This window comes from Suncus etruscus, chromosome X (genome assembly GCF_024139225.1).
Source record: "Suncus etruscus isolate mSunEtr1 chromosome X, mSunEtr1.pri.cur, whole genome shotgun sequence".
Classification (NCBI taxonomy): Eukaryota; Metazoa; Chordata; class Mammalia; order Eulipotyphla; family Soricidae; genus Suncus; species Suncus etruscus.
The window spans coordinates 62,459,899-62,477,783 of NC_064868.1; the positions used below are offsets into that span (position 1 = coordinate 62,459,899).

Below are 17,885 nucleotides of genomic sequence, written 5' to 3' on the forward strand. Positions count from 1 at the left end.
AAAACTAAAAACTTTTTTTTTACAGTGCTAGGGATCAGAACTAGGACCGTGCCCGCTGAGGCCTCTACACTACAACTGGGCTACATATCTAGTCTGTGAGGATATGGCTTTATGAGATCTGATCTGGCATAAAAGCACTTTTTTTCATTCTCTTGCAGTTTTGATGTTAGTGTGGTCCAGTAATATTTAGAGAATTTTCTCAAAATGTGTTTTATAACTTTCTGAAATATGTCCAATGAAAGAAGAGTTCCATGGTCGACTAAGTTTAGGGGATCTGGCATGCTTTTGCTTAGGAAAGTCCTGTAGTAAAGAAACCTTTTTTTATTTATTGGATTATGAAACCCCCTTTTCCAGTGATACCTATTAGTGCATTATAAAATACACTTTAGGAAATGGGATGTGTGTGGAAGAAGGCTGGGGAGGAGATGGAAAAAGTGGCCTTAAATGATACTCCAAAGATACCATTTATAAATTTATCAAGAGCCCTTAGGTATTCATTCAGATACGAGAAGTCCAGCATAGCTTTCAGACAACTGACATAAGTTCCACCCTAAGATTTGGTCATTGGTTGGCAGAACTGAAAATGGTGGTTTGCACTTGGGTTCTGGTGGCGCAAGCGCAGGAACAGCCAGCTGTGGCAGCGCATTAGTTTTGGCGCAAGCGAGCCTATGCTGCAGGGTCACTTTTGACTGGTCAGAGAAGGAATAATGATACCACTTTCTTCCCCCCCCCAATCTTTTTCCCCCTTTGCAAATTTTCCCCTTTCCCTTTACCTTTTCCCCTCCCATCTTCTTTCATTAACCCCTCCTAAGGCATGTTATTTGAAAGCCATTGAGACGCAACCGAACTTTGCAGTAGCTTGGAGTAATCTTGGCTGTGTTTTCAATGCACAAGGGGAGATTTGGCTTGCAATTCATCACTTTGAAAAGGTTAGTCTTCAATACTGGTATTTATGAAGTTTTTATGTGTGTAGGGTGTTTTTAACTAAATAATAAGCCTTTACCCATATAATGTCTTTGTTTCTCTGACACAATTGTGGTGTTTTCTGGATGCTAATGACAGTTTCTAATTTGCATTGAAAATGTACTTTAGTAGTTAACCTTTTTAAAAAGTTAGTTTTTTTTTTTTTTGGGCCACACCTGGCGGTGCTCAGGGGTTACTCCTGGCTGTCTGCTCATAAACAGCTCCTGGCAGGCACGGGGGACCATATGAGACACCGGGATTCGAACCAACCACCTTTGGTCCTGGATCGGCTGTTTGCAAGGCAAACGCTGCTGAAAAGTTAGTTTTTTCACAAAGAAGCAGAAAATGCTGAAAATAGTGATTCCAGCAATTGGGCAGGAAATGTACAAAATATGTAAATAGTGCTTTGTCACACTAGAAAACAAGGAATTTTTTTGTATTGTGTCAGAAGAACTCAGGAGGACTTTAGAATAAGTAGTAGTAAGTACATTGAAGCTATCAAAATGTATTTAGTTCTGTGATTTCATAATTATGCTAAGAGGAAATTAACTGGTCACCTTTGGAAGATGAGCTGAACAAGGGCCTAGGGATATGACTTGGTTTGGAGGTCAAGTTACTTGCCTTGCATGTATAGGATTTGTGCTCAATGCCTGGCAATAAACCCCCCCCCCCCCCGCTTAATACCTTTGTTTTCCTTCAGTATAAGAACTAGATCTCAGGGTCACCCACTAGCAACAGATGATTAAGGAATGTTTATTATATTTATTTATTTTTTTGGTTTTTGGGCCACACCCGGTGCACTTGGGTTACTTCTGGCTCTACACCCAGAAATTACTCCTAACAGGGTTGGGGGGACCATATGGGATGCCTGGAATCGAACTTGTTCAGTTGCGTGCAAGGCAATTAAACTGCTCATGCTATACTACTGCTTCAGCCCATATTTTTTATTTTCTCAGACATGAGGGGAGAGGAGATAAGTATGTGTTCAAGTGGAAAAAAATAAAGATAACAGAAGACAAACAAGAAAGATATGTATTTAAGGGGCCGGGAAGGTGGCGCTAGAGGTAAGGTGTCTGCCTTACAAGCGCTAGCGTAGCACGGACCGCGGTTCGATCCCCCGGCGTCCCATATGGTCTCCCCAAGCCAGGGGTGATTTCTGAGCTCATAGCCAGGAGTAACCCCTGAGCGTCAAACGGGTGTGGCCCAAAAACCAAAAAAAAAAAAAAAAAAAAAAAAAAAAAAAGATATGTATTTAAGGGAGAACATGGGCTTGAAAAGCTAAGTCAGGGAAAGTTTTTTTTTTTTTTTTTTTTTTTTTGTGGTTTTTGGGTCACACCTGGCAGTGCTCAGAGATTATTCCTGGCTTCAGGCTCAGAAATTGTTCCTGGCAGGCACAGGGGACCATATGGGATGCCGGGATTCGAACCGATGACCTCCTGCATGAAAGGCAAACGCCTTACCTCCATGCTATCTCTCCGGCCCCGGGAAAGTTTATTTTTATGGAAGTGCTTCTATAAATAAATGAAATAAATAAAAGAAATATAAATAATAAAATATAAATATAAATAAATGAAAGACTGATAGAGTATTATGATTAGTAGATATAGGCACTCGTCAGTGGTCTATATGTATATGGACTGAGTGATAGTGCAGTGGCAGGGCACATTTCCAACCCAGGTTTGGCATCTTGTATAATCCCCCATACCTTCCAGGGGTGATTCAGAGGCAGGAGTACCCTGAGCATTGCCAGATGTGGTCCTCAAAGATATAAATAAATAAATAAATAAATAAATAATAAATAAGTGACACAAGCAGACATTATATACCTTGGTTTAGAAGTTGTAACAGTGAAGTGACCTCACAGAAAAGAGAAAAGTCAAATCTGCTTAAGCTTTTATATTTCTTTTTTATTAAATATAATTTTTATTTTAATCATAGTGGCTTACATATCATTGACAATATTTTAGGTACATATTTCTAAGTACCACTACAGCAAATGTATGGGTCAAGGAAGCATATTCAAGGACATCATAGGTATGCAGCCAACAAAATCCACACAATGGGAAGAGTTATAGGACAGTGATTTCTCTTGAAGCAAAAATACCCCAGTTTTTATTTGGGACTGGAGTGATAGCACAGAAATAGGGCATTTGCCTTGCACGCAGCTGATCTATGACAGACCTGGTTCCATCCCTGGAGTCCCTTATGGTCCCCCTAGCCAGCAGCGATTTCTGAGCACATAGTTGGCCATATGCAAGGCAAACACACTCCCTACTGTACTATTGCTCTGTCCTGTTTTTCAGTTTTTCGGCCACATTCTGTAGTGCTTAGGGGTTCAGAGAACATAAGCAGTGCTGGTGATTAAATCAGATTGGTTGAGTTCAAGGCAAGTTCCCTACCCTCTATACCGGTCTCTACCCCCTTTATTTTTATTTTTTATTCAGATTTTTATTTTTATATAGTTACTATGACTTCCTTTTATATATTTTTGTACATACCAGCTGCACTTAGTGTCTATTCCTGGGTTTATGTTCAGGAGTAATCCATTGCTGGGGTGCCATTGTGGCGTGATGATGATTTAAACTCTGTTGGGTGGGATGCATAGCTAAGTGCCTTTTACCTCTACTATCTATCCAGCTCCCATTGGTACCTTTATTTTAATATTTTTTGGCCACACCCAGTGGCCACTCTTGACTCTGCACTTATTCCTGGCAGGCTCCAGAGATCAAACCTATGCTGGCATGTAAGGCAAACATCCTCTCTGCTGTGCTGTTGCTCAGGTCCCCATAGACACCGTTTAGAAGGAGAATTCTTACCATCGATGGTAGGGGCTCAGGAGGCTAGGCTCCAGGGATTAAGCCTAGGCTGTCTGAATGAAAATTATGCTTCCCAGCCATCTCTTTGACCCTAGATCCGTTCTTAGTATACTGCTAGGGTTGAGGATCACTACTCTAGATGTATCAGAATTAATGTGGATAATATAGCTTAATGCATAATTGCTCTTAAGTAATGTATCTCACTAAATGTGTGGTTCTAATTATGTATCTTACTAAGGTGATACTATGTATACTGTTGTAGATATTGAGTACATATTTCCTCTTTCAGTTAGTTTGCTTCCTTATTTTTTTCAGAGAATTTGGGTAATTAACAGTGTATAAAATAAGCTCAACCATTTGAATTATTCAGATCAATAAATTGGAGTAGACTCGCTTTACAGTTATTACAAATTATTGGCTGATATAACTCATTGTTTTATATAGAGAAACAAAACCAGGAAATAGATAGTATCTAACAATTTTAAATTTTTCATCCTGGATTACAAAACAGATTACCTGGAGGTGGTGGAGAAGGGCTTGAGGAAATAATGAGGTTGACTAGAAGTAACATAAGGACAGTGGTGGTAGATATAGGGCACTACTTTGTGGCGAAGTGGTGGTAACTATATCAAAACCATAACCATTTATGATACGGTAAAACATGTTACCTAAACTATAATAACAAAAGATCAGTGGTTTTTAAAAGTGTCAGAAAAGAACTAAGTATTGCTTTAACCTACTTTGGGAAAACTAATCTATAGAGGAGGCAGAGAATTTGTTTAAATGACGGGAAAGTGGTATATGGATTGAATGAATAAGAATGTATTTAAGGGGCCAGGAAGGTGGCGCTAGAGGTAAGGTGTCTGCCTTGCAAGCGCTAGCATAGGACGGACCGCGGTTCGATCCCCTGGCGTCCCATAAGGTCCCCCCAAGCCAGGGGCGATTTCTGAGCGCATAGCCAGGAGTAACCCCTGAGCGTCAAATGAGTGTGGCCCAAAAACCAAAAAAAAAAAATGTATTTAAGTGAAATATGCACTAGTAAAGGATGTTTTATATTATATGAAATTCAATCATGAACAACTCTGTACTGGGAAAATAATCTACCTTATATACTCAAGTATAAGCCGACTTGCGTATAAACTGACCCCCTCCAATTTTACCCTAAAAACTGGGAAAACTTAGTGACTCGAGCATAAGCCAAGGTGGAAACTGCAGCAGCCACCGGTAAATTTCAAAAATAAAAATATATACCCAAAACAATTACAGTAATTGAGGAATCAGTAAGTTAAATGTTTTTCAGTATTTATTGCTTATGAAAAACTGTAAACTAGCAACAGTAACTTTAAAACTTTAAATAAAGTGCAGAAAGCCATAGTTTAACAGGTAATCAATTTAAATCACATAGATTAAAATCCTTCAAAACTGAATTCTTCCTCCTCAGCATCTGTATGTCCAATCAGAACTTCAGCTGTATCTGTTGTGAGGATATCAGCATAGACATTGCCATCATCGCTGAGTTTGCAGATATCATCACTGCTGTCGGTCTCATACAAAGCACAGAATATTGTGGGTTAAATAGTTCAGTGATATACAGTTCAGTTCAGCGGCCTACCTCTTCAGCTCAGTCACGACTTGTGAACTGAGCTGAAGCACTACCTCCTTCAGCAGATGGCAGAAGATGACTGGCACAAATTTTGTGCTGAAAATCTCAGCTTATACTCAAGTATATAGGTACATCATGAACAACCTTGCAAACCACAGTGTTTAAAGTAATTTAAGAAAGAATGTTAATTTTTTGGGTACTATACTTGTCATTGCTCAGTGGCTACTCCTGACTCACCCCTGGCAGTGCTCTGGTGACCATGTGATGCTGGGGAGGACCAAACTCAGGCCTACAGCATACAGTTAAACAGTTAATTCATGCGGTTAAACTGTTGAATTAACCCTTTTGACCCATGTTTAAATATTAAAGGTTAACAGTGTCTTAACATGTGAAAGCCAGTAGTGGAAATTAAGAATGAAATAAAATATACCTTTGAAACCCTGGTATCACAAAAAATGTAAATAAATTGTATTACTTTAGGACACCTGGTTAATGGTTTTATGTTATATGAGGAGTCATAAGTAATTCTAATAATTGGGCTTTAAAATGAAAGAACTAAAGGGGGGCTGGAGAGAAAGTATAGGGATTAATGTGTTTGCCTTGCCCATGGCTGACTCTGATTTGATTCCTGATAAAAGTTCCCCTGAGCACCAAAAGTGTTCTCTGAGTACTGCCAGGTTTGGTACCAACACCTCCATAGGAAAGATTGTTTCTTTAAAAAATAAGGGTCTGGGGCCTGGAGAGATAGCACAGCGGCTTTGCCTTGCAAGCAGCCGATCTAGGACCAAAGGTGGTTGGTTCGAATCCCGGTGTCCCATATGGTCCCCGTGCCTGCCAGGAGCTATTTCTGAGCAGACAGCCAGGAGTACCCCCTGAGCACCGCCGGGTGTGGCCCAAAAACCAAAAGAAAAAAATATATATAAGGGTCTGGAGTGATATTACAGTAGGTAGGTCTTCAGACTCTCATTGTTACCTGAACCTGCTAGAGTAATTCCTGAGTCTTGCTGGATGTGACCCCTAAACTAAACAAATAAAAAATTAAGAATTTTGCTAGGTGGGCCAGAGCTATAGCAGAGCAGTAGGGTGTTTGCCATGCAAGTGGCCAACCCCGAACGGACCCCAGTTTTATTCCCGGCATCCCATATGGTCCTCTGAGCCTGCTAGGAGTAACCCCTGAGCACTGCCGAGTGTAACCCCCCCACCAAATTTTTTGCTAGGAAACAATTCTAAAATGATCTCAGCATTTAAAGGTTAAAATTGAAATTAATCCAACAAAGTCTAAACTTGCTCTAAATAACTTCTCTGTAATTTTAGGCTGTTACCCTTGACCCCAATTTTCTGGATGCTTACATCAATTTAGGAAATGTCTTGAAAGAAGCGCGGATTTTTGACAGGTAAGAGGATGTTTTATTTGATAATTTTCCCAAGTCTTTGTTTTATTGAAAGTTTGAAGTTAAATTATGGCAATGATATGTCACATACATTTTTCTTTTTTTTCTCTTTTTGCTTTTTGTTTTGGGTCACATCCAGCTGTGCTCGGGTTACTCCTGGCTCTACGCTCAGAAATCACTCCTGGCAGGCTTGGGGGACCATATGGGATGCAGGGATTCAAACCACTGACCTTCTGCTTGCAAGGCAAATGCCCTACCTCCATGCTATCTCTCTGGCCCCCATTTTTCTTTTTTTGTATGTTGCCTTTTACCTGTTTATGACTTCTGTGTTACCTTTTATTTTTAAGGTGCTGTTGCCTCAGCTTTCATTGTTGGTTTTCCAGGAAGTTAAAAAGTTTTTTATTGTCAGACTTTTGAAATGGTGTTCTTTTAGATTGTTTCTTTAAATCAGATTCAGAGAGCTAAGTAAATCCTGGATTAACATTTTTCGTTTTTAAAAAGTCAGCTGTGAGGCCAGCGAGGTGGCGCTAGAGGTAAGGTGTCTGCCTTGCAAGCTCTAGCCAAGGAAGGACCGCGGTTCATATGGTTCCCCCAAGCCAGGGGCAATTTCTGAGCGCTTAGCCAGGAGTAACCCCTGAGCATCAAATAAGTGTGGCCTGAAAAAACAAAAAACAACAAAAAACAAAAAAGGGCCCGGAGAGATAGCACAGCTTGGGCGGCGTTTGCCTTGCAAGCAGCCGATCCAGGACCAAAGGTGGTTGGTTCGAATCCCGGTGTCCCATATGGTCCCCCGTGCCTGCCAGGAGCTATTTCTGAGCAGACAGCCAGGAGTGACCCCTGAGCACCGCTGGGTGTGGCCCAAAAACCAAAAAAAAAAGTCAGCTGTGACTTCTGTATAGCTGTGACTTTATTGGATGTGCCCATTTCCTTTTCACTGTCACAGGCTTCTGGCTATGTGGTAGCAGCTGTACTTGGGTTAGGGTGGTTCTTGTTCTTGTGGGCCATGTGGTTGCTGCTGTAGGTGGCATGTGAGTTCTTTTTGATGATGTTTCACATGTGAGAGGTGGTGGCTTCTCCTTGCCTGATACCTGCTTTATGACCCCCACGATGCCCTTATAGTTGCTGCTGGTTCCACTCCCACTGTTTTATAGTGGATGAGCCTGTTGGGGCAGAAGGGCATGGTGGGCCTTGAGATTATATATAGTATGGCATGATTCATTGTAATCAGATACAGTGTTTACACTTTGTATAGTGTTACCTGAATGATAGCAAAGCATCTATTAAACGGTGGTTGTGCTGTGTGTTTCTTTACAGAGCTGTGGCAGCTTACCTTCGTGCCCTTAGCTTGAGTCCAAACCATGCAGTGGTACATGGCAACCTGGCATGTGTATATTATGAGCAAGGCCTGATAGACCTGGCAATAGATACCTACAGGCGAGCGATTGAACTGCAACCACATTTCCCCGATGCTTACTGTAACCTAGCCAATGCTCTCAAAGAGAAGGGCAGTGTAAGGATTTTTATTCAGTCATGTTTCTTTGTTACCGGATAGGATTAAAAAAAGTCTTTTTGTATTTTACTGTTTATAATTGTTGAGGTGTGGTAGATAATTTTACTTTGTATTTTTATTGAGAGGAAGACTAAAGAAAATTTGATTTCTGAAACATTACTCATTAGGTTTACCTACGCAATTGAGATAATATCAGTTTTGCCTCTGTGATTCTTTGCTATAAGTTTCGAATAGTTTGTTTTGTTTTCTAGGTTGCTGAAGCAGAAGATTGTTACAATACAGCTCTTCGCCTGTGTCCCACCCATGCAGACTCTCTGAATAACCTAGCCAATATTAAACGAGAACAGGGAAACATTGAAGAGGCAGTTCGCTTATATCGTAAAGCTTTAGAAGTATGTTGAGTTGTGGTTGAGTATTTTGTTTCTGTGCTATTAGAGGGTTAGGTTTGCCATGCCATTTGCCATTTTTTTAAAAATGCTGATTGAGTTTTTCACTGAACCAGCAATTAAGTGCCTCAGATATGACTTTGGGGTACTTGATGACCTTCAAGAAGACCTCTATGTTGGAACATTGTATGACTGAAACACAACCATCAAAAATTTTTAACACTGTATTTAATGGTGATTCAATTAAAATTATAAAAATGATCCCAAAATGCAGTTTAGTTTATGTGCATAATCTACACAAATGAACTAAACAGTTGTAGATCAGGAGGAGCCACCAGTACATACATTGACAAATTTTGACAGTTTGACTTACATTTTTTGGGGGACAACACCTGCCTGTGCTTAGAGATCACTCCTGGAGGGACTCAGGGAAACATATAAGGTGCTAGAGATTGAATCAAGGTTGGCTGCATGCAAGGCAAATGCCTTTATCTGATTTACTATCTCTCTGGCCCTCTGAACTTAATAAGATTTTATGACTGTTGGTATCAAAGTGAATTCATTCAGTGCAAACTGTTATATGATGTGATATGCTTTTGTGCTGACCATGGTCTCAGCATTTTCAACTTAGGTTATTTTTAACTTTCTTTTGGAGGAGAAGGTTGCTCCCAACCAGTCCTTAGGGTACCTGCAAACCTTTTTTGTCGATTCTTGGCTGATTGGTTCAAAGTGAGGGGCAGGGACCACTAGACTCAAGCTTGGGCAATATCTGGCACTGCTCACAGGACTATTGTGCTTGTGATTAAACTAGTGTCTGGTTCATGCTTTACCATAATTTTTGGACCTAATTTAGGTATATTAAGATTTATTGGGATGTAATTCCATTGTAAGTCAAGTCAGGTCTGCCTGCATTTTACTGTATACCTGTCAGCTGTAATGATGGTAGAAGTGGGAGTTCAAAGGAGAGGGATTTCAATTTTAGGTGGTGCTGACTTGGTGGATATAAATTCATTGTTTTAAAGCAAAGTACCAAAGAAAGAGGTATAATTGAGCTTCTTGCTAGCTAGCCTTTGAAGACTAGTCTTTGTGAAGGTAGAAATATAGGTAAAGTATAGGTATATAAAAGTCTTTGAGCAAAGTTTTTGTTGTGATAAGTTAATATTGCTATTTAGCATTTTTTAAAACCTTAGTTATTTTGGCTCTAATAGGTCTTTCCAGAATTTGCTGCTGCCCATTCAAATTTAGCAAGTGTACTTCAGCAGCAAGGAAAACTACAGGAAGCTCTAATGCATTATAAGGAGGCTATACGGTAAGAGACTCAACCCCTTTTTTCTGTTTTTTTTTTTTTTTAATGTTTGGCAGTGCATGCTGAAATTTCATTTGATAATAGCTGTAGTATTACAGGGGATTAAAATTGCAGGGGTTTGGATAAATAAAGCTTTTGTCCTTTCTGTTTTAGAATCAGTCCTACTTTTGCTGATGCCTACTCGAATATGGGAAATACTCTAAAAGAAATGCAGGATGTTCAGGGAGCCTTGCAATGTTATACTCGAGCTATTCAGATTAACCCAGCATTTGCAGATGCTCACAGTAATCTAGCTTCTATTCACAAGGTACTGCTACATGATCTTGGGATAATATTTAATTTATGGCAACCTTTAATTTATTCTTATGCAATTTTTTTTTACTTTCCCATTTTATTTTCAGGATTCAGGGAATATTCCAGAAGCAATAGCGTCTTACCGTACTGCTCTGAAGCTTAAGCCTGATTTTCCTGATGCTTATTGTAATTTGGCTCATTGCCTTCAGGTAAAGAATAACAAGCCAGTAATAAGCTTTCAGCATTATTAATCACATTTTAGTCAACATACATACTGATCCATGTATTTTAATATGTTATCTGACCTATTTCGCTTAGGTCAAAGATTGTCTGGATGGTAAATTCTTTTTTGTATTTCAGATTGTCTGTGATTGGACGGACTATGATGAACGAATGAAGAAGTTGGTCAGTATTGTGGCTGACCAGTTAGAGAAGAATAGATTGCCGTCTGTACATCCACATCATAGTATGCTATACCCTCTTTCTCATGGCTTCAGGAAGGCTATTGCTGAAAGACATGGGAACCTCTGCTTGGATAAGGTACTGTTCTTTTGAGTGTTAATTTTTTTGTGAAATAAAACCTAGGTACAAGAAATGATAAAGAAATGTAAGGCCAAATTAATTTTTATAATTGAAAATGGAAGGTCAAATAAGTGCATACTTTTCATGCAGGAGACTAGGGTTCAATCCCTGGCACCACAAAAGAAGAAAATGGACTTTGTTAGTCATTTTAGAAGCCTTCCTGTCAATTGTGTTATCTCTTTTTATTTTACATTTGATTATTCACATCTTTGTTCTTTTATTTAGAGAAAACTTTTATAATAATATTGTGATTATTAAATCTTCCAACACCAATCCCACCACTAGTGTGACTCCTCCAATGCTCCCAGTTTCACACCCATTATCCTCACTTGCTCTCTTGCAGGCATAAACAAATTTACTTCATATTGTTTGTTGTAACACTAAGGCAAAACTTAGATCGATGTGTCAATTTGTGATAATTGTTATTTCTCAGGATGATGTTACTAAAGTCATTATCTGAGGATCTACTGTGCTGGTCAGAGCTAGCTAGTCTTCTTATTGAGCTTAGTGACCTATGCAACTTTCCTATCAGATTTGCTATGATCTTACTGGGCTAACAGTCCTGTGAAATTTGAAAGTGTTGTGTAACTGCAAATGCAGTCACACTGTCCAGGAGCTGTAGAGATGGAACAATTTGGTAGTTTAGCATTTTAGTGAGGTTTAGTTTGTGGAGCTGGGCATTTTTTATGTTGGAGGATGTGGCTGTGAACTACTTTGCCTCGGGGCATAAGGGATTATTAATTTGTTTGCCCCTGTTCTGAGAAGGCTGAGTTATCAGCCTGGAACAGTCTTCCTGGGAAGATTTGGGGGGCATCATGATTTTTCAGAGATTGGTTGGTTGACTTTTGTTTTTGTTTTGGGGCCACACCCACCAGTGCTTGGGCTACTCCTGGCTCTGTGCTCATAAATCATTCCTGATGGGCTCAGGGGCCATATGGGCTGCTGGGGATTGAATCCAGGTTGTCTGGGTGCATGCAAGGCAAATGTCCTAGTCCCTGTACTGTCACTCAGGGGCTTACTCTTGATTCTGCACTCCAGGATTACTCCTGGCAGGATATGGGAACCATATGTTGTGCTGGAAGTGAACTTGGGTCCGCTGTGTACAAGGAAAGCACCCTATTAATTGTACTATGTCTTTAGGCCTTATTTTTGCTAAGTAATATTCATTCCAATGTTGTGTAAAACAGTGATGTGAATTTTAGAGTTTTGTGTAGGGATCATACTGGGCAGTTCTGGTGCCCCTTATGGCCACACTTGATGTGCAGGGGATCAAACTCCAGGCATATGCTCTACCACTTGAGCTATATCTTTGCCCACCTACACACCTTTTTTGAGGCATGGTAGGCATACTTGATGATGCTTGGGGGTTAATACCTGGCTTTGCACTCACTTGAAGGTGCTCAGGGGTCTATATGGGATGCTGGGGATCAAACCTGGGTTTAGTTTGAGCAAGGCAAGCACACACCAACTCACCTGCTGTGTTGTCTCCAATCACCAACTTCTTTGAATTATATGCTAATATAATTAGATAGTCTGTGATTGTTGGGACTCCTTTATGAAAAGCTTGTGTTCTAGCTCTTTGAAACATCTTTCTGGATCCCTGTGCCATTATATTGAATTCAGTCCTGGGGTTCTAACCCCGGAACACTGGCAATACGTGGGTCTGGAATCAGATGGGCGTCTGGAAAATAATTTACACGCAAGTATGTAAAGAGAAAAGGCTTTTGAAGAGTTAGATCCCCACATTATTTGCTGGCCACTCCCTAGGAGATCTGGAAAACAAACAATAGTTTATTTCTTTCCAACCAAGTATTGTACTGAGAGAAAACATCACACCTGGAAGGTGGGACCATCCAGTTTCCACACTAATCCAAGGTGCTACATTCAAAGATAATTCCATTTAATGAGTAACAATGCATATACTGATTGAGGTAGAAACAGATAAATCCTGTAATCTCACAATTCCCCATCTATGGAAATGTTTTCATAACTTAAGTCTTTTTAGTTAAAGCAGTGCTTCTCAATTGTTTTCTGTCATTCCCCCTAGGAAGAAGAAAACATTTTTCGCGCCGCCCCCCCCCCCCCCGCGTGATTGTAAATAGTATCTTTATTAAAAAAAAAAGCCTTTAACCTGAAAAACAAAAAAAAATAAAATAATTTGAGCTGATTTTTTTTTTTTATGGTTTTTGGGCCACACCCAGTGACGCTCGGGGTTACTCCTGGCTATGCCTTCAGAAGTCGCTCCTGGCTTGGGGGACCATATGGGACGCTGGGGGATCGAACCGCAGTCCATCTTAGGCTAGCGCTGGCAAGGCAGACACTATGAGCTGATTTTTTTAATCAGAGGTGATGTCTGGATTAATGGCTACAATGAGCACATTTTGCAATACATAGCTTTTCGAAGTGGGGTTGGAAGCAGGACACAGCAACTCTCAGCTCCAGAGACATACAGAGACGTAAACACGGGTTTAGCTTGTTATGACAGTGTTTGCTGGGGGACGCGCCCCACTATTTGTGAAGCACTAGGTTAAAGACACCTTTTTTTTACTTTTTTAAATTGTGACTGAAGTTCATTACACAGAATTATTTACAGTATATAGTGACAATGAATGAAGGGCTTTCCCACCACCAATGTTGTCCTCCCTCCACTCCTGTTCCCAGCTTGTCTCCCACATATCCCTCCTTTATGCACATTCTTTCTTTTTTCTCTTTTTGTTTCTCAGATTGAATATAGGTACTAACACATGATTAACAAGTGCTCTACCATTAAGTTATATCCCTGGCTTGAATAAATTTTTTTTGGTTTTGTTATATAAATACATCTTTATTTGGTTGATATCATCTAAAGTCTTCATAGTAGTTATTTTAAATTGTTTCTCATTCCTGCGTTAAGCTGGATTGTTGAAGACTATTTTACAATGATGCAAGATTAAAAATTTTTAGGGGATTGTATAGATCAGGGTCTCAAACTCAATTTACCTGGGGGCCGCAGGAGGCAAAGTCGGGGTGATCCTTGAGTGCAAAGTCAGTAGTAAGGGCCCGGAGAGATAGCACAGCGGCGTTTGCCTTGCAAGCAGCCGATCCAGGACCAAAGGTGGTTGGTTCAAATCCCGGTGTCCCATATAGTCCCCCGTGCCTGCCAGGAGCTATTTCTGAGCAGACAGCCAGGAGTAACCCCTGAGCACCGCCGGGTGTGGCCCCCCCCCAAAAAAAAACAAAAAACAAACAAAAAAAAGTCAGTAGTAAGCCTTGAACATTGGGGGGTGTGACCCAAACAACTAAAACAAAACAAAACAAAAAAAGATTCCTCTAGGGCAGTGCCACAGAATGTTGTACGGAGAGCTGTTTGCGGCCCGCAGGTCGCGAGTTTGAGACCCCTGGTATAGATAGTACAGTGGTTAACACACTTACCTTGCATGCAGCCATGTTTGGGTGTGGACCAAAAATCAAAAGATATTTATTGGTATTTGTTTTGTTTGTCTTCATTTAGTATAGTAGAGCTATTTTTTAAGGCCCTAGGATTTGTGTTGGTAGAGAGGTCAGTCTCTTGGATTCTTTTTATTATTTTGTTTTGGGGCCACATCTGGAGGTGCTTATGTGTTACTTCTGGCTCTGTGCTCAGGAATTACTTCTAGTGGTGTTTGTGGAACCATATGGGATGCCAGGAATCAAACCCAGTTGGCTTAGCTCTGAGGGTTTTGGAAAAAGGGGTCTCTGCTTTAGTTTGTCTGCTCACAGTACCAGCATCTTTTTGGGGGGCGGTTTGAAATAGCTCACTGCGGGTCTGAAGAGTTATGTGTTCTGTTCCTTACTTATACCATAGTCTGTTGCCAGTGAAAACTCAGTGATCTCCTGCTGTAGATCAGTGTGTTATTTTTTTTTTGAAGTCACAGCTAATAGTGTTCAGCCCTTATTCCTTACTCCTGACTCTGCTCAGGGATCACTACTAGTGTGCTTGAGGGGCCTTATGTGATGCCAGGATTCTGAAATGCATCAACAAGTGCCTTAACCCCTGTATTATGTGTTGTAGGTTTTTTGTTTTGTTTTGTTTTTTTGGGTCACACCCGGCAGCTCTCAGGGGTTACTCCTGGGTCTTTGCTCAGAAATCGCCCCTGGCAGGCACGGGGACCATATGGGGATGCCGGGATTCGGACCACCGTCCTTCTGCATGAAAGGCAAATGCCTTACCTCTGTGCTATCTCTCTGGCCCTGTAGGTTTTTTTTTTAAATAGAGGCCATGTGTTTGTGTAGGGAATGGAGCTTCTTGTGTTTCTGTTCTACCTTTTGATCTGTCTTACCAGGGCAGGTATCTTTAGCTGAAGGCTATTAGAACTTAGCATTAAAAGCAGACTTCCTGCGGTAGGATGTTGGGAGAGTACAGATTCAGAATGCTACTCTGTGACTGATAAAATTCTGGGGTTCATAGAATGTTAATACTACCTAGTTTCTTGTATCCATGTAGGGTCCTTTCTTGGTTAGTGGAGGGCTTCATTGGATTTATAGAGCTGTAATTTTCTCCCAAAAACTTGTTTTCTGAACCCCCTCCTGCCTTTTGATTTGTAGTTCATGCAATAGTGCCACTCTGATTTTTTTTGTGGAGGGAGGGGGATATCACATCTGGCAGTGCTTGTTATTGGCTCTGTTCTCAGTTTCACTTATGGTGGGGCCTGGAAGACCATAGGGGATACTGGGAATGGTATCTGCATTGGTTCTGCAAGTTAAGTACCTTGTCCACAGGCAGTCTGCTTCCTGAGGTTGTGACCAATTTATCTCAGGTTTGTGGCTACCCAGTTTTAAAACACAGGTTCTCTATTGATCAGATGTCCTCTTATGACAAACTGATGTGAGCTGTATGAGACAAAATTGCTTTTTGGGGGAGTGCACACCTAGTGTTGTTCATGGCTTTTTCTTTGCTTTGTACTCAGCAATCACTCTTGGTGATACTCAGGAGTGTGGTGCTTGGGATTGAACCTGGGTAGATTGTGCATGGCAAGTAAGTTTCTTACCCTTGGCACAAGCTTTCTGTCTCCACATAGTTCATTTTTTTTGTTGTTTTTTGGGCCACACCCAGCAATGCTCAGGGTTACTCCTGGCTATATGATATATATACATATATATATATATGTGATATATATATATATACCATATGGTCATATGGGCTGCTGGCGATTGAACTTGGGGTGGCTGCTTGCAATATAAGTGCCATACCTGCTGTACTATTACTCTGGACTCATTCCTTTCTATATAGTTTATTTTTTGGAAGGGTCACACTCTGGTTGTGAAGGACTATTCTTGTCACTTCTCAGACATGTAAGGCAAGTGCCTTAACCTTTGTACTGACTTTCCAGTGCCTTGTGTAGTTGTTAGCAATGCTCAGGACTTAATCCTGGCTTTTTATTCTGGAATTGCTCATGATTTTGCTTGGGGAACCATATGATATACTGCTGATTGAACTAGGTCAGCTGCATGCAAAGAAAGCACCCTAACTACTGTACTATTGCTCTGCCCCCCTTTGTAATCATTTTAAGGTCAGAGTCTTTCCTCAGTAGATAATTACACTGTTTTATGGAGATGTTCTAGTTTTTCTTGGTGAAAACGTGTTTACTCTACTGATGATAAGCATTGCATTTCATTGTTAGATTAATGTCCTTCATAAACCACCATATGAACATCCAAAAGACTTGAAACTGAGTGATGGTCGCCTGCGTGTAGGATATGTGAGTTCTGACTTTGGAAATCATCCCACTTCTCACCTTATGCAGTCTATACCAGGCATGCACAATCCTGATAAATTTGAGGTAAGATGTGTTTCCTTAGACTCCAAGCACTATATGTTATATGAACAAATCAACTCTTATTGTCACTGGTAGGTGTTAAGGCTAATGACATTTGAGTTACTGTTTGCTCTGCTTTGTCTTTTAGGTTTTTTGTTATGCCTTGAGTCCAGATGATGGCACAAATTTCCGAGTGAAGGTGATGGCAGAAGCCAATCATTTCATTGATCTTTCTCAGGTAGGTTAACTCTTAAAATTTTCAACTTTTTATTTTGAGCAAATTAGGAGTAAAACTGTACTAGCATATATTCGTAAGATATTAAACATTGCTTGTTACTGTCAGTAGCTCGGATATTATTTATTGACATTTACAATTATAATAGATGTGGACTTTGCTTAGGATTTAAATATAAATATGTGTATTTGTGTTTGTACTTAAAATCTTTGGGGGTCGAACCAGCCCTTATGACATATTCTTCATATTAATTGAATGAATTGAGCAAGATAGTGCCTTAGAATAAATAGGTTATTTAAAGAAATAAATGAATTTTGATTCAGCCTTGCTTATTTTTCTTAGTGATACAAAATATTCTTTAAAGAAATTTACTTAGAGAAATCTGAAAGAAAAAAGAGAGAAGAGAAGAGAGAGATGTTCAAAAGAGAACATGGGCTTCTTCCAGAATGGAAACAGTTCAGTGTTTGCCTTTTGGTTATATTGATTTCAATACATGCTCTATTACTATTTAGGCACATACAAGCTTTATGATAAATTAAGATTCAAATCTTTTTTATTTCCTTAACCTTTGCACTAGCACTCCAGTACCTTGTTGTGTAGTTGTTAGCAATGCTCAGGACTTAATCCTTAATCTAACCCTTTTTTATTTCATATAGACTAGCTTATTGATTATTGATCACTTTATAGACTTACAGAGATAATGTATGTAGTATAACTACTAATTCCTATCTACTAACTCATACATACATTATTAAAGTTCTAGTAGATTGGTAAGACTTTCCATCAAATAAATAATACACCACAATATTTTTTGCTAAAAGCTGTAGCTTCAGTATTATATCTGTTCATTTTTTAAAAGCAGTTTATTTATTAACTGATTGGTTTCTGGACCACTCACAAAAGGGTTACTCGTGGCTCTGTGCTCAGAAATCACTCCTATCAAGCTCGGGGGACCATATGGAATGCCAGGAATTTAACTGGGTCCCAGGTTGGCCTCATGCAAGGCAAATGCCCTACTGCTGTGC

The 17,885-nt window shown here is 40.0% G+C and overlaps 1 protein-coding gene across 3 annotated transcripts in view; it reads left to right on the plus strand.

Annotated features, from left to right (window-relative positions):
* OGT (O-linked N-acetylglucosamine (GlcNAc) transferase) overlaps nt 1-17,885 on the plus strand; it is a 53,414-nt gene that overhangs the window by 19,109 nt on the left and 16,420 nt on the right. For all 3 annotated transcript variants that reach the window (XM_049767165.1, XM_049767163.1, XM_049767164.1), the window contains exons 5-14: nt 813-929; nt 6,697-6,776; nt 8,088-8,283; nt 8,535-8,675; nt 9,878-9,978; nt 10,129-10,282; nt 10,377-10,478; nt 10,630-10,809; nt 16,491-16,649; nt 16,774-16,863. In XM_049767165.1, the coding sequence (XP_049623122.1) occupies nt 813-929; nt 6,697-6,776; nt 8,088-8,283; nt 8,535-8,675; nt 9,878-9,978; nt 10,129-10,282; nt 10,377-10,478; nt 10,630-10,809; nt 16,491-16,649; nt 16,774-16,863 (1,320 nt within the window). The remainder of the gene's footprint in view (nt 1-812; nt 930-6,696; nt 6,777-8,087; nt 8,284-8,534; nt 8,676-9,877; nt 9,979-10,128; nt 10,283-10,376; nt 10,479-10,629; nt 10,810-16,490; nt 16,650-16,773; nt 16,864-17,885) is intronic.